The following is a 17,025-nucleotide window of genomic DNA, read 5'->3' as shown; positions in this document are numbered from 1 at the left end:
GGAAGCAAAACAATAGGGCTTTAAACATAGTCTTTACAACGGATTAGATGATGCTATAAGGTGTATTTCTGAGTTTTAGCCTGAAGGAGTGAGGAGATGCTAACTCTTAGAAAACACAAAAGGAGGAACAACATAAGAAAATCAGTGATGCGTTCAGTCTTAACACACTAAGTGCAAAAAAAAGAGGCAGGTATATACAGCAGTAAGTTAGAAATATTGGCCTGGGTTTTGCCAATCGTTATAAATTTTTAAATGCTAAAAAATAGTAAATATAACAGGAGTAAATTTGACAGATTTAATGAGAAAACCAGATATTATAAAAAGAGAGAAAGATGAATAAGAGCTTGAAAATGGCCATTGGTAGATCAAAGAAGTGAAAAGATCAAAAGTTGACTAAGAAAATAATCATGAGAGCAGTTTTTTTGAGGGGAAGGGGTATATAGCTTCAGAAAGGAGAGGAAGATGAGAAAAACGAGAAAGTACCTTAGTAATCAAGTGAAGCAGAAAGGAGTGCTTTTATACTTTTTCCAATGGATGCTGGAAAAATATGTACAATTGTCATTCATTGGACACTTTGTTTAAGTTTTAAGAAAAATCTCATTTAGTTATCTTCACACAATGTAGCTACAGTCTCAATTATCAAGTCCCTTAAAGTGGTTGAAATGAGACAGAATTTATTTCTCTTATATAACTCCAGTGACAATCAGTTCACAGTAGGCAAGGCTGGCACTGCAGCTTAGCATCACAAAGTTGTACAAGTCACAGAGTGGTTCTGCCATTCTCAAAATAAGGCTTCTATTTCAGAGTTCAAAGTACTGGTTTCCCATTCCTAGCCATCAGGAAAGCAGAAAGAGAAATGCTGCTCTTAAGGGAGACATGTAGACATTGCACCCATTATTTCATCTTACATGTGATTGGAAAAACTTAGTTGCTTAGCTAATCCTGGATGCAAAGGAGGCTAAGAAATATAGTAACAATTATAATTACCCACCAGCTATACCCATGTGCATGTAAATTTGGGGACTCATTCTTCAGTTCTTTTGTTGTATATGTCACTTGTGCCAATAACATGCTGCAGTTGCATAATGAGAACTGTTATCTGGTAAAACAAATAATGCTAAATTGTTCTTCAATAATATCTTGCTGCTGCTGCTACTGCTAAGTCACTTCAGTCGTGTCCGACTCTGTGCGACCCCATAGTCGGCAGCCCACCAGGCTCCCCCGTCCCTGGGATTCTCCAGGCAAGAACACTGGAGTGGGTTGCTATTTCCTTCTCCAATGCATGAAACTGAAAAGTGAAAGTGAAGTCGCTCAGTCATGTCCGACTCTTCGCGACCCCATGGACTGCAGCCTACCAGGCTCCTCCATCCATGGGATTTTCCAGGCAAGAGTACTGGCATGGGTTGCCATCACCTTCTCCACCAATAATATCTTGGCTACTTGTAAATCCATATAAATTTTAATATACTTCATTTTCAGACACAAACAAGGAAATTATTAGAATTCCCATTGGTATTTTCTTGAAACATAGATTTTTATGGAAAGAATGGACATTTATACAACATTGAGTCTTCTAACCCATGAAATTATATATCTCATAATTTACATATTTAAAAAAGTATTTCAGTAATTCTTTACAAATTTCTCTGTAGAGGCTTTGCTTGTCTTTTATTAATTTTGTTCCAAGGGGTTTGATAGTTTTAAAGCTTTTACATGTAGTATCCACTTTTATATTACATTATAGTTGTTAATTTAAGAAACTACAATTGATTTATGTTAATGTGTCCAGCAGTATATTGATTATTAATTCTAATAATTTGCATGCAGTTTATTTTGGATTTTATAACATACCATATCATAAAGAAATGACCCTTTGTCTTCTTTATAAAGCTAATGTATTTTATTTCTTTTCTTTTTTTACTGTACTGACAGTCTAGAATAACATGGAATAGAATTGATGAGAGAAGTTTTTCTTGTCTTGTTCCTAATTTAACCTGGACAGAGTTAAGTATTTTACCATAAAGTAAAAATAATATATTGATAATCTTCATTAGTTTAAGGAATTTCCTCTTAATTTCTATTCCACTACAAGCTTTTTTCTCTATCACCTGAATGGATATTAAATATTATCAAAAGATTTTTTGTACCAATGAATAATCTCATGATTAGTATTTTTTATTCTGATAATTACACTGAATGATTGTCAAATGTGAAAACTTTACATTTCTGAACTAAATTGAACTTGAGTATATGCATTTGGTTGATTTTATTTTACTTGAGATTTTTACATCTATGTTCCTGGGAGAGATTTCAAGATATAGTGTATGGTTTGGTGGTGGTTTAGTTGCAAAGTTATGTACAACTCTTGCAACTGCATGGACTGTAAACCACCAGGCTCCTTTGTCCATGGGATTTCTCAAGTGAGAATACTGGAGTGGGTTGCCTTTTCCTTTTCCAGGGGATCAAATCTGGGTCTCTTGCATTGCATGTGGATTTCTTACTGACTGAGCCACCAGGGAAGCCCCAGTATATGGTTTATACTAGCCAAAAAAAAAAAAAAAAAAAAAAATGGCTCAAGCTGGTTCTAGAAAAGTCAGAGGAACCAGAGATCAAATTGCGAACATCTGCTGGATCACAGAAAAAGCAAGAGAGTTCCAGAAAAATATCTATTTCTGCTTTATTGACTATGCCAAAGCCTTTGACTGTGTGGATCACAATAAACTGTGGAAAATTCTGAAAGAGATGGGAATACCAGACCATCTGACCTGTCTCTTAAGAAACCTATATGCAGGTCAGGAAGCAAAGGCTAGAACTAGACATTGAACAACAGACTGGTTTCAAATAGGAAAAGGAGTACATCAAGACTGTATATTGTCACCCTGCTTATTTAACTTTATATACAAAGTATATCATGAAAAATGCTGGGCTGGGAGAAGCACAAGCTGGAACCAAGATTGCGGGGAGAAATATCAATAACCTCAGATATGCAGATGACACCACCCTTATGGCAGAAATTGAAGAACCTCTTGATGAAAGTGAAGGAGGAGAGTGGAAAATTTGGCTTAAAGCTCAACATTCAGAAAACTAAGATCATGGCATCTGGTCCCATCACTTCATGGCAGATAGATGGGAAAACAGTGGAAACAGTGTCAGACTTTATTTTGGGGGGCTCCAAAATCACTGCAGATGGTGATTGCAGCCATGAAATTAAAAGACACTTACTCCTTTGAAGGAAAGTTATGACCAACCTAGATAGCATATTCAAAAGCAGAGACATTACTTTGCCAACAAAGGTCCATCTAGTCAAGGCTATGGTTTTTCCAGTGGTCATGTATGGATGTGAGAGTTGGACTGTGGAGAAAGCTGAGCACCAAAGAATTGATGCTTTTGAACTGTGGTGTTGGAGAAGAGTCTTGAGAGTCCCTTGGACTGCAAGGAGATCCAACCAGTCCATTCTAAAGGAGATCAATCCTGGGTGTTCATTGGAAGTACTGATGCTGAAGCTGAAACTCCAATACTTTGGCCACCTCATGGGAAGAGTTGACTCATTGGAAAAGACCCTAATGCTAGGAGGGATTGGGGACAGGAGGAGAAGGGGACTACAGAGGATGAGATGGCTGGATGGCATCACCGACTCAATGGACATGGGTTTGGGTAGACTCTGGGAGTTAGTGATAGACAAGGAGGCCTGGCGTGCTGCAATTCATGGGGTTGCAAAGAATAGGACATGACTGAGTGACTGAACTGAACTGAGCAAAAAAAAAAAAGAATGAGTTGAGGGTGTTTATTCTTATCTATTCCATGTAATCTCTTTGTGCAGTTTGGAGCAATTTCCACTTTAAGAGTTTGGCAGAATCTATCAGTGACATTAAAGGACCCAGATACTTAATGTGATAAGTATTGGGGCAGTTTGAAAATGGGTTGGAAAATAATTTCCAGACACAGAGTACTTCAGTAAGGAATCAGTTTATTAAGAACAAAGAATAGAGATAATGTGGGCACTGTGAGTCCAGTGGGTCAACACCTCCTGATAGACCAAGGAAAGCTGACACTTTTTGTGGGTTAGTATCCAACTAGGGGGCTTCCCTGATAGCTCAGTTGGTAAAGAATCCACCTGCAATGTAGGAGACCTTGGTTTGATTCCTGGATTGGGAAGATTCACTTGAGAACGGATAGGCTACCCACTCCAGTATTCTTGGGCTTCCCTGGGGGCTCACCTGGTAAAGAATCCAACTGCAATGCCAATTTGTATAGCCTCAAGGCAAAGAAAGTTCCTGGTGGGAGACTGGCATTAGATGACTGGTTAGGGGACTATTGGGTGACTACTGGGGTGGGCACTTTTGCTAATTTGGAGTCAGGAAGCTTGCTGTTGGTGATGAGGGGGTCTTTCGGCAACATTTACAGAGGCTGTCAGTCAGTTCCAGACATGTTCCTTGGTTCTGGGCTCTACTTCTGTGACCTTGATGGAAGGCCTTGCACCTGTGGCCTTAGGGCAGAACTCAACAAAAAATGTTAATTAAAATTCATTTTCTTGAGAATTAAATAACTTTTTCTTCTTATGTCAGTTTTAGTATGTATTTTATAGGATTTTTCCCATTTTTTTAAAATTCTCAAATTATGTTATGAACATAACATAATTTACAGAGTTCTCTTATCTTTAATGTCTGTCTGAGAAACATCCAGATTTCCATTCTTAAGATTGTTTGTGTCTTCTGTTTGTATTTATTCATAAATTTCATCAAGGAATATTATTTTTCACAGTCTTTTTGTGCTTAGCTATTAGTAAATTTTAAAGATGAATGCTTATCTTATAAATATTCAGCCTATGAACATTTTAAATGCTATATATTTTGAATGCTATATATTTCATCCAAGCACTGAAAAGCTTTGACTTGAAGTATTTTTATTTCTTCCAGTTCAAATATTTTTTCTAATATTCACAGGATTTCTTGATTGATTTACTTTTTATTTAGAAATGTGTTTCTTGACTTTTAAACATTTAGATATTTTCTAGGTTTTAATTTTTAGGAATGGAACAAAAATGGGAGAAATACTACTAAAGCAATAACCACAAATTTAAAGGGCAAATATTCTGCCTGCATGTGTATTACAAAAATAGTCCCAGGGAATAAAACAGTTATAGCAATAGATAACCTGAATGGGGGTAAGTGCATAAGAATTTTCACCCATTATCTTACTTATCTTTAGAACATCCCCATAAATAATGTAGGTAAGAAACTATTCCAAAGCTTTTATATATTTTATATACACCAATCCTTAGTATAGTAATTGTATCCTTCATGAGAGGACATGTTAGCAGCAGAACTGAGAAAGGATTCAGAAAATTCTTAAGCTTGTATGTTCGGAATTTCACTAACATTACTAAAAACCTCTCTGTGATATATAACCTATACAATATTTATTTTCCTCTAGGTAAAATAAGTGTTTGGTTCTGTGTATACCTTTTTACCTTCATTACCTATAGTTTGCCAAAATTATTCAAAAACACTTTTTTGTCGTTAAACCACTCAATATTGAGGCATTTTTTTTAAGGTTAGCTGTTTAACACCCTCTTCATAAAGAAAGTAGAGTTTATATTCAGTCTTTGACAGGTTCCCATAGACTTAGAACATATAGACTTTACTGTCCAATTTACTTATTTGAATCATTGTTCCAAAACATCCTGTGTAGTTAGAATCTAGTATCTAATTCCGATGGACACAATCATGAACAAAGTTATTAAAAATCATTAATAGTCAGTTTGGCATAGAACTTAACAAATATATATATATATATATATATATATATATATATTTACACATAGTTGAAGATTTATACATACTATATCTCATATCAGAAATGGTTTATATCCTGAAGGAACAAATCAGTTCCTTACAATATTACCTAAGAAAATTCTTCAACTTTTACATCTCTAGCTCTCTAAAAGCATCTCTTAGTGAAATGGTCAAAGGTTTTGCTTTTTTCTTTCCATAATCTTGCTTTCCTCATTGCATCAAAAGTGAAGTGCACCCAGAGATTCATTGATAGAAGCCTGAAATCTGCAGGGACAGAGAATAGAAGTCGTTGGACACCTTTCTTTCAGGCTAAGTAAGTGCTTGTCAAGGCGTAGGTCTCAGACTCAGTCACTTGATCCCCATATGTCAACCTCTGGAAAAAGGTAAATGGTACAGATTTCACATGTCACAGGGTAGAAGCCTCCTGACTTATGAGAACATTCAGTTATGTATGTTCTCATAATCTTCCATAATCCAAGATTGCTTATTCAAGAAATGCGTCTTTCCAAGGGCCTTTCTGAAAGCATTCTTCATGTCCTTATTCCTGAGGCTGAAAATGAGAGGGCTGAGGAAAGGAGTGACGACAGTGTAGGGAACTGCGATCACTGTGTCATCTCCCCCTGATGCTTCTGGCTTCAGATAAACAATAGACGCAAAACCAAAGTGGATGATGACCACTGTGAGGTGGGAGGCACAGGTAGAAAAGGCCTTCTGCTTGCCCTCAGCTGACGGGATCTTGAGGACAGTGGAAAGAATGAAAATGTAAGTGAGGATAATGAGCAGAAAGGTGCCCATCAAGCCTGACACTGAGATTGCTGTTACAATGAATTCTGTGAGGTCACTGTCTAGACAGGACAGCCTCACAATAGCCCTCATATGACAGAAGAAGTGTTTGACAAGGTTGGGACTGCAGAAAGAGCCCCTGAATATCAATGCAATCTCTGTCACAGAAATAAAGAAGCCAGCAGCCCAAGCAGAGACCACAAGTTTTCCACATGCCATATTGGTCATAAGCAAAGGATATCTGAGAGGGTTGCAGATGGCCAGGAAGCGATCATATCCCATCAAAGTGAGAAGGATACAGTGAGTGCCGCCAAGTCCCAAGAAGAAATACATCTGCAAGCCACAACCTATGACTGAAATGCTTCTTTTCTTGGCCAGGAGATCTGCCAGCATCCTGGGGATAATGGTCAGAGTGTAGCAGGTCTCAGAGAAAGAGAGTGCACTAAGGAAGAGGTACATGGGTGTGTGGAGACGTCTGTCCACCCAAGTTAGACCCATGATGGTCAGGTTACCTGTGAGGGTGGGAAGGTAGAGGCAAAAGAAAACCACAAAGAGGAATGTCTGTGCATGTGGGTAAACAGAAAAGCCAACAAGAATGAACTCTTTCAGGACGGTCTGATTGATCTTCATTGTTGAATTTTCTGAAATATGAAAGACAAATAAATATTAAACTTTCCTTTTTTTAAACGTTCCATTATTTTTTGAAATGTTGGTTTAAATAGATAAATAGTGAAATTTTCAATTTTTTAAAAAATCATTTTATTTGTTTATTCATGTTTGTTCGTGGTTCATCGTTGTTGCACGTGGGAGTTTTTTGGTTGCAGCGAGCAGCAACTGCTCTGGTTGCACGCACGGTTTCTCATTGTGGTGCCTTGTCTTGTTGAGGCATGCAGGATCTAGAGCATATGTTCAGTAGTTGTGGCACATGGGTTTATTTGCCCTGTGGCATGTGGAATCTTCCTGGACAAAGGATCAAACCATGTCTCCTGCATTGGCAGGTGGACTCCCAACCACTGGACCACCAGAGAAGTCCAAGTTTACAATTTCTGATAGATCATTTAGTTTGGCAATTCACCATGTGTATGTAGGTGATGTTTTTTCCAATATACTATTTGTTTCTGCAAACAAATACCCATTACTTTTTATGGCTCTTTCTTGCCCTTATTAATGATTTTAATGGCCCATAATACTAACAGGACAGAAAATATTCTAATTCATGTCCAGATGAAGGAAATTCAGATGAATTTGGTGACTCAGCTTTGGATTTGACTCTAAACCCTGAAAAAAACTATCAAGTAGTTAATAGACAGAGTCACTGTCTGACTCAGAAACTTCCTATGTATAATGTTGTCTAACTATCTAAGGGGTGAAGGTTGATTGTTAACTTCCTAGCTATTTTGGGACTATATTTGGACAATGACTTACAACTATAAGAGAATCCCATTGTCATTATCCCTTCTTGGAGAAATTGGTTAAGACCTAAATATTAAAGAAAAGTGAAGACCATGTCCTTCTATTTATCTCTAAATCATTGTTAAGAATTCCTTCTACCTGTAGAGCCATTTATAAGCTGAGATTCTTAAATTCTCATGACTCTTTACAATAACTCTATAACAAAGGCAGTCTTATGGTTTGTAAACTAAGATTACATAGGTTCCCCAAAAGGAAAATATATTGGCAGAATAAGAAGTTGTTTTAATAGCTCCATGGTGTAAACCCAAGCTATTTCTAACTCACTACTTGCAGAACAGCCTGGCTTCACACAGTAGGCCATATTCCTTCCAAGACAGCCCCCCCATCAAATTTGTTTTCACAGACACAGTTAAATTCAGAAGAATTTTGATAATGCAAAGGATCAGTGATTCAAATTCAAAGTAGCCCCTTCCTTATCCAGTCCTTACTCAACTGTGTGGTAAATTACTACTTGGAGAATCATCCTCAGTAGAATAGGAATATTAGAATCTCCTACTTTTGGCATATTCTGGGTGTTTGTGTTTGTGAAGGGGATGAGGGTACTCTACCTCACCCTCAGTTCTCTCTGAAGTTATTGCTAAATCAAACTGTTTCAAAATTAGTTTGGAATATGGATCCACTGACAAAATAATACACTACTATTTAAAGTCAAAGAGAAATAGTAAATTTGAAGAAAATGTAGTGAATTGATCATGAAGAAAACAGTCAAACCATATCAAGAATAATTTCCTACCTTGTGTATTTTATCAGGGCTCCAAAGCCAATTCAGTATCAGTTATATTCTTATATGATAGTCTTGACATTGTTGGAAAAATGTTTTGTTCATAACTCAAAAAAGGTAAAGATCAACTTACTATGAACATCATTGGTCAAAGACTCCAGATTTTTGACTTTATCATTGCTAGTTTAGTGACACTGGGAAAGTTCCTGTACATTCCAGTTTCAAATTTCCCCACCTGGCAAGTAAGGAAAGAGGTCCTGACTATGCCCCTTAGTTTTCTGTGGTTCCAGAGTTTCTGACACGAGGTGTGAAGTTAGGCCACATGTGCTGTGATCGGTTCCCAACACTCACTGAATTACAATGGCTTAGAGCCTTTCCTTCTAACACTTTAAAGATGTTACTTGCTAATCACCTGTTTGAAGTTCCTCAGCTCTAGAGGTTTGTTTCTGGTTAAGAGATCCTCAGGGATTTCTCTCTTCTTCATCAGAGAGAGGAAAAGAACTTTCTCACTCAACTTTGTAATTTGCTCTCATTAGTTACAGGGGTTTGTATAATATGTGACTTGTCTTCTGGGAGTCTCTGGGGATTTAAAACTTGCAGAGTCTATATTCTGCTCATAACCAAGGCTTCCTGCTACTCCCTTAGTTTTGTTTTGCTGAAGAGTGGAATAAACTGTATCCCTAATACTCATTCAATTTGTTCTTCCCCTCACCATAAACACACTTTGTCCCTCTAGTCCCAGAGTCCACTCATGGTGTGAACAAAAAATATCGTCTGCCTTTTTTAGTAAATAAGGAATGTTTCTTGCCTTCAAATCATCAAGTCATGAACCACTGAATCTCACCCCACAAATGGTGCACCCGGAGGGGAATTCAAAATGAAGAAATTTAGGATACTGGCCCTTGATAGTTAAGATGAATACCAAAGGAATAATTTCATTGATCTCAGACTCTTACATCTTCCCATTTACAGAAAAACATTAAAATTGATTTCAGATGTCTGGGATTTCTTTGTGATTAGCAGTAATCTTTTGATTTTTCACCTACATTTTTTTTTTCTCAAAACTCCTACATATACTGGCTCCTCCCTTACCTCTTCAGAACAATATCTGAAAACTATCTGAAAAGCTGTAAACCTATTTTCCTCAGAAAGTTCACCAAATAAAGCATATTCTCAGCTTTTGGGTTGTGTATTTTTTCAGTCAACCCTGAGCATTTAAGAAAAGCTCACTGTATTTAAAGTGGGCAAAATCAGAAAAGTATGAGTAATAGTTTCTTCTTACAAGGATTAATATTTTGATGGAGGAGAGAAGATAGTACAGATGAAAAGGGGATTGCACTGTAGTGAGCTGAAGACCCAAACATTGATAGACAAGATAGAGGAACTGGATCAAAGGTCAGAGAAGATGCCATGGAGAAGACGTATTCTCTCTACAAAAAAAAAAAAAATAGGATTACAAGCAACTGTACCTTAAAAAATTAGATGATGCTATAGGGAGTAGGAAAACTGCAGTTCTGTTTTCATTTTTAGCCTAAAGTTGTGAGGAGATGCTAAATCTTAGAAAACATAGAAGGTTGTTTATCATGAGAAAATCAATAACAAGATCAGTCGACATATTAAGCTCAAAGAAGAGGCAGATATTGCAACAGAAATTTAGAAGTGTTGGCCTGGGTCTTAGGTCTGTCTTCAGATGATGAACCTTGTAGTCATAAAAATTTATAAATATAATGAGTGCAGATTTGATAGATTTCACCTGAGAAACATAATCTACCAAAATAGTGGACTATGAACAGGAAAAGCTTGAGAAATAGCCATTGGTGAACCAAAGAAAGAAAAGACCAAATGCTGGCCAAGAAAAGAATCACAAGAGTACAGTGTTCTTGAGGGAGAACGACTAGATGGTTTCAGAAAGGGGAGGGAGATGAGAAATTCAACAGAAAGAGATACTTCTGTACTTCTCCCTGGGGATGGAGAAAAATGTGTCTAATTATCTTTTACTGAGCATTTTAATATACTGGACACATTATGAAAAGTTTTATAAATATATCATTTAATTATCTTAACAATACAATATGGCTATAATCTTACTACCAAGACCCCAAAATTAAAGTGGCTGAAATGAAACAGTATACTGTTCTCTCATAAAAGTGCAATGACAAGCAGTTCATGATTAGCGGGGCTAGAAAGACAGTTAAACTTCACAAGGTTATACAAGTCACAGGTGGGAGAATTGGTTCTGCCATCTTCAAGTTAAGGTTATCATTGATGAGTCCAAAGCTGATTTTTAAAAAATTTCAGTTATTGTAATTTTCAAGTCTAGCATTTCACTTAGTTTTTTTTAAAAATTTATTTTCTTTATTCATATTCTGTATTTATCATTTCATGATAGCTTCCTTTATTTCTTTAATCATTAATTTTAGGTATCTGAAAATATTTTTAATGGCTACTTTGAATTTTTGTCTTTTTTATTAAAATATAGTTGATTTACAATGTTGTGCTAGATCCTGGTATAAAGTTATTCCAATATATATATATATATATTTTTTTCTTTTTCATATAGTTTCAACCGTGGGTTATTGTAAGATATTGAATATTGTTCCCAGTGCTATACAGTAGGAACTTGTTTTTTATCATTTTATATATAGTAGTTTATATCTACTAATCCCAAACTCCTAATTTATCCCTCCCCCATTCCCCTTGGTAACCATACTCTTGTTAGTTTGTTTTCTTTGTCTCTGTGAACCTGTTTTTGTTTTGTAAATAAGATCATTTGAATTATATTTTAGATTCCACATTTAAGTGATATCATATGATACTTGTCTTATTCAGTCTGATTTACTTCACTTAATATCATAATCTCTAGGTCCATCCATATTGCTGCAAATGACATTGTTTCTTTCTTTTTTGTGGCTGAGGATTCTCCTCCACTTCTTTATGCATTTAACTGGCAGTGAGTATTTAGGTTGTTTCCACGCCCTGGTTTTGTAAATACTGCTGCAAAGAACATTGGGGTGTGTGTATATATCTTTTCAAATTAGAGTTTTTCTCTTGATATATGCCCAGGAGTGGGATTGCTGGATTATATGGTAACTCTGTTTTTAGTTTTTTAAATAAAGTTTTTGTCTTTTAAACACAGAATCTAGTCACACTCACAAGGTAGCTTCTGTTGCCTAATATTTTTTTCAGGTAGTTGGTAATATCTCCATGTTTCTGGTGATGGACAGGGAAGCCTGGCCTGCTGCTGTCCATGGGGTGTCAAAGTGTTGGACATGGCTGAACGACTGAACCATGTTTTTTTGCATGTTTTTTCCAATGAGTCAACTCTTTGCATGAGGTGGCCAAAGTATTGGAGTTTCAGCTTTAGCATCAGTCATTCCAATGAACACCCAGGACTGATCTCCTTTAGGATGGACTGGTTGGATCTCTTTGCAGTCCAAGGGACTCTCAAGAGTCTTCTCCAACACAACAATTCAAAAGCATCAATTCTTCAGTGCTCAGCTTTCTTCAGAGTCCAACTCTCACTAATTGTTTCTCTCTCCACAAGAAGAATGTGCATTTCTTGAAAGAACAAATTGCATTTGTTCCTTGAAGTTTTCATTACACATAGAGGGGAAAAATGAACATCTTTCCCATTTTGGAAGAAAACAGAAGCCACTGACCTCCTACTTTATTCCTTCATCAGTTCCATACTATATTTCTCATTGACAGGAATAAATAGCTTCTTCCCATTAAAAATTTTATTAGTAAAATAATTTTAAAAAAATTGAAACTAAAGGACTCAAACTTTTCAATGTGAAATATAATTAAAATTCAATTTCTTGACAATTAAATGTTTCACTTTTGTGTTTGTTTTAGCATGTATCTTATGTTGTATCTTATAGAATTTTCCAACTTTATGTAAATCCTCATATTTATATTCATGAAATCATTCACAGTATTCACTCATCTTTAATGTCTCTGTGACCTGAGAAATAACTCAATTCCATTCCCATAGTTGTTTATTTGTGTCATCTGTCTTTATTCCCTAGTCAATCTCATCAAAGAATAACATAATTTACCAATATTTTCAATACTCCAACCTCTGACTTTTTTGAACCACTGGTGGCTTCCCTGATGGCTCAGCAGTAAAGAATCTGCCTACAGTTCAGGAGACATGGGTTTGATCCCCGGGTCAGGAAGATACCCTAGAAAAGGAAATGGCAACGCACTTCAGTAGTCTTGCCTGGGAAATCCCATGGAGAAAGGCATCTAGTGGGCTACAGTTCATGGGGTTACAAAAGTCGGACATGGGTTAATGATTAGAAAGCAACAATCACATACTAATATATATTTAATCTCTGCCCTTATATTTATTTTTTCTTCACAGTCTTTCTGTGTTTAGCTATTCCTTTACTAAATTATTGAGACAAATGTTTATCTTATAAATTTGCTTTCTATATACTTTTCTAATATGCATTTTGAGCACTACATATTTCATCCAAACACTGAAAAGATATATCCAAAAGCTTTGTTCTGTAGTATTTTTAATTCTTACAATTCAAATCTTCTTTTCTAATAGCCACGGGATTTCTTATTTTGATTCACTGTTTATTTAGAAGTGTGTTTCTTGACTTCTAACCGTATAGGTATTTCTAGATTCTATTTACTCAAATTGGCTTTTTCTAGCTTAACAATCTACGCTAAGTAGCACCTAGCAATCCCTGCCATGATCACCAAGTTAGATGTATGCAGGTTAACTGGCCCAAATTCAAGTCAGGAACTTGAGTCTACACTTAACATTTTATCTTCTATACTCACTCTGAGTGAGCAGATTATTATATTTATGTCCAAGATGTATAACTTCTCTAGATTGACTAAGCAGTTCTCAAGGGTGGAACACTTTCATCACTGAAGCAGTGATCACAGATGAAGGAGGGGTAAATATTCTGCCTGCACATGTGTTACAAAAATGGTCTCAGGGAAGAAAGGAGAATCATGGTAAGAATTAACCTAATCAGTGCAAGTACATAATCATTTTTATCCATTATCTTACCTATCTTTACATGATCCCTATAAATAATCTAGGTTGGAAATTACTCCAGACTTTATATACATTTTATATATACAAACCACAAGTACAGTGGTTATAACCTTCATGAGAGGACATGAATTTGGTTAGTAGCAGAACTGAAAAAGGATTCAGCCCCAGGCTTGTATGCTGGAATTTTCCATAAGATCCCTTGCTAATTTTCTGTGATATGTAACTTCCACAGTATTTCTTACTTTCTTTTAGGTAATATAAAGATTTGATGCTGTGTTATCTAGTTTCCTTTATTACATATAAGATGTCTGTAAAAATTATTTCAAAACACTTTTTAATGTCACACTCATCAATACCATGAGAGTTTTTCAAACATTTGCTGTTTAGTGCCTTCATCTTAAAGAAAATGGAGGTTATTTCCAGCTGTCAACATAGATTCCCCCACTTCAGGGCAGTAGGCACTTCTGCCCTGTTGACTTATTTGAATCAACATTCCAACACATTCTGTAAATTCAGAAGCTAGCATCTGAAAATCATTAAGGAACACCATCATAAACAGTGTTATTAAAAATTTTTAATAATCAGTATGATATGGTACTTAACAAATATAGATGTAAATTCAGATATGCACAGATAAAGAGATTATGATTACTACATAGTGAACCTCCTATTAAAGTGGTTTATCTCCTGGGAGACACAATTCAGTGCCTCACAGCATTGCCTATATACATTATTCAAAATTCACATTTCTAGATATCTTTAAACATTTCTGAATATAGTGGTCACTCGTGGTATTTTTTCCTTCCACAATCGTTTTTATTCCACTTCATCAAAGGTGCAATAAACCCAGAGGTTGATTGGTAGAAGCCTAGTATCTTCAGAGACTGATATCTAGGTAGAATTAGAGAACTGATAGTACTAGTAAAAGTAGAGTTGAGTATAGTAGATGTAGAAGATGCAGAATGAAAAGAGATAGACAACTTCCTTAATAAGATAAATCAATTCTTGGGTCCTAGACTCAGTCACTTGATCTCAATATGCCAACCCCTGGAAAAAGGCAAATGGTACAGGCTTCTTAGATATCATAGGGTAAATCCCTTACTGACATCTAGGAATATTCAATCATGCAGCAATAAACCAAGATTATTTATTCAAGGAATTTGTTTTTCCGAGTACCTTTCTGAAAGCATTCTTCATGTCCTTATTCCTGAGGCTGAAAATGAGAGGGCTGAGGAAAGGAGTAATGACAGTGTAGGGGATTGCTATGAGTGTGTCATCTCCCCCTGATGCTTCTGGCTTCAGATAAACAATAGATGCAAAACCAAAGTGGATGATGACCACTGTGAGGTGGGAGGCACAGGTAGAAAATGCTTTCTGCTTGCCCTCAGCTGAAGGGATCCTAAGAACAGTAGAGAGAATGAACACATAAGTGAGTATGATAAGCAGGAAGGTGCCTATCAAGCCTGAAACTGAGATTGCTGTTACAATGAATTCTGTGAGTTTGCTGTCTAGACAGGACAGCCTCACAACAGCCCTCATATGACAGAAGAAGTGTTTGACAAGGTTGGGACTGCAGAAAGAGCCCCTGAATATCATTCCAGTCTCTGTCACAGAGATAAAGAAGCCTGCAACCCAAGCAGAGACCACAAGTTTTCCACATGCCATATTGGTCATAAGAAAAGGATATCTGAGAGGGTTGCAGATGGCCAAGAAGCGATCATATCCCATCAAAGTGAGAATGAAACAATTAGTGCCACCAAGTCCCAAGAAGGAACTCATTTGCAAGCCACAACCTATGACTGAAATGCTTCTGTACTTGACGAGGAGATCTGCCAACATCTTGGGGATAATGGTCAGAGTGTAGCAGGTCTCAGAGAAAGAGAGTGCACTAAGGAAGAGGTACATGGGTGTGTGGAGACGTCTGTCCACCCAAGTTAGACCCATGATGGCCAGATTACCTGTGAGGGTGGGAAGGTAGAGGCAAAAGAAAACCACAAAAAGGAATGTCTGTGCATGTGGGTAACCAGAAAAGCCAACAAGAATGAACTCTTCCAGGACTGTTTGGTTGATCTTCATTGTTTGGACATCTGAAATCTAAAAGAAACAACAAACAAATGTTATATTTTCCAGTATTAGTTGACATTTTTTTCTGTGAATAAGACAAATGTTTGATGTTAAAATTACAAACTGATTCTTTTTTTTAAATGGACATATAATTAATTTACAATGTTAGTTTTAAGTGTACAGCAAAATGATTCAGTTTTATATATTTGTATATTTATATAAACACATCTTATTCAGATTCTTTTCCATCATAGGTTATTATAAGACGTTGAGTATAATTCCCTGTGCTATAGAGTAGGTTGCTGTTCTTTACAATTTTACATATAATCATGAAAGTGAAAGTTACTCAGTTGTGTCCGACTCTTTGCAACCCCATGGACTATATAGTCCATGGAATTCTCCAGGCCAATGGGTAGCCTTTCCCTTCTCCAGGGGATCTTCCCAAGCCAGGGATTGAACCCAGGTCTCCCGCATTGCAGGCAAATTCTTTACCAGCTGAGCCAGAAAGGAAGCCCATGGGTGTATGTTAATCCCAGACTCAATTTATCTCTCTTCCCCACCCCTGCTATCCCTTTTGGTAATCATAAGCTTGTTTTCTAAGTTTGTGAGTTTATTTTTTTGTAAATAAGTTAATTTGTATCACTTTCTAGAGTCCACATATAAGTCATGTTATGTTTGTCATTTCTGTCTGACTTACTTCACTTAATATGATCATCTCTGTCCATCCATGATGATGCAAATGGCATTATTTCACTTTTTTTATGGCTTAGTAATTCCATTGCATATATGTATATGCTGTGTTCTGCTAAGCCACCTCACTCATATCTGACTCTTTTATCCTTTACTCTGCTGATGGAAATTTAAACTGCTTCTATGTCTTGGTTAATGTAATTAGTGCATGAATCTTTTCAAATTAACTTTTTCTCTGGATATATGCCCAGGAGAGGGCTTGCACGATCATATAGTAACTCTAATATTAGTTTCTTTAAAGAACCTCTATACTGTTCTCTGTAGTGGCTGCACTAATTTATTGGTTATTTATTGGTTTATTTAGTTTAGCAAAATAACTGTGTGTATGGACATAGTGTATTTTCATAATTTTCATTAACTTTTTTCTTCTTTGTTGAGCAACCAATTTCAATTACTTATTATGGCTTTTTCTGGCTTAT

The 17,025-nt window shown here is 36.3% G+C and overlaps 2 protein-coding genes across 2 annotated transcripts; both read right to left on the bottom strand.

Annotated features, from left to right (window-relative positions):
- Positions 1-6,236: 6,236 nt before the first annotated feature.
- On the bottom strand, positions 6,237-7,208 carry LOC102391442 (olfactory receptor 10X1). The gene has a single exon (XM_006060354.4). The coding sequence runs from the start codon at positions 7,206-7,208 to the stop codon at positions 6,237-6,239; it is 972 nt and encodes a 323-aa protein (XP_006060416.4).
- A 7,727-nt stretch (positions 7,209-14,935) lies between these two features.
- On the bottom strand, positions 14,936-15,895 carry LOC102391100 (olfactory receptor 10X1-like). The gene has a single exon (XM_006060353.4). The coding sequence runs from the start codon at positions 15,866-15,868 to the stop codon at positions 14,936-14,938; it is 933 nt and encodes a 310-aa protein (XP_006060415.4). The 5' UTR covers positions 15,869-15,895.
- Between the last annotated feature and the right edge of the window lie 1,130 nt (positions 15,896-17,025).

Source organism: Bubalus bubalis, chromosome 6 (assembly GCF_019923935.1).
Source record: "Bubalus bubalis isolate 160015118507 breed Murrah chromosome 6, NDDB_SH_1, whole genome shotgun sequence".
In the NCBI taxonomy this organism is placed as follows: domain Eukaryota; kingdom Metazoa; phylum Chordata; class Mammalia; order Artiodactyla; family Bovidae; genus Bubalus; species Bubalus bubalis.
This window is presented reverse-complemented; position numbering and strand designations above follow the sequence as displayed.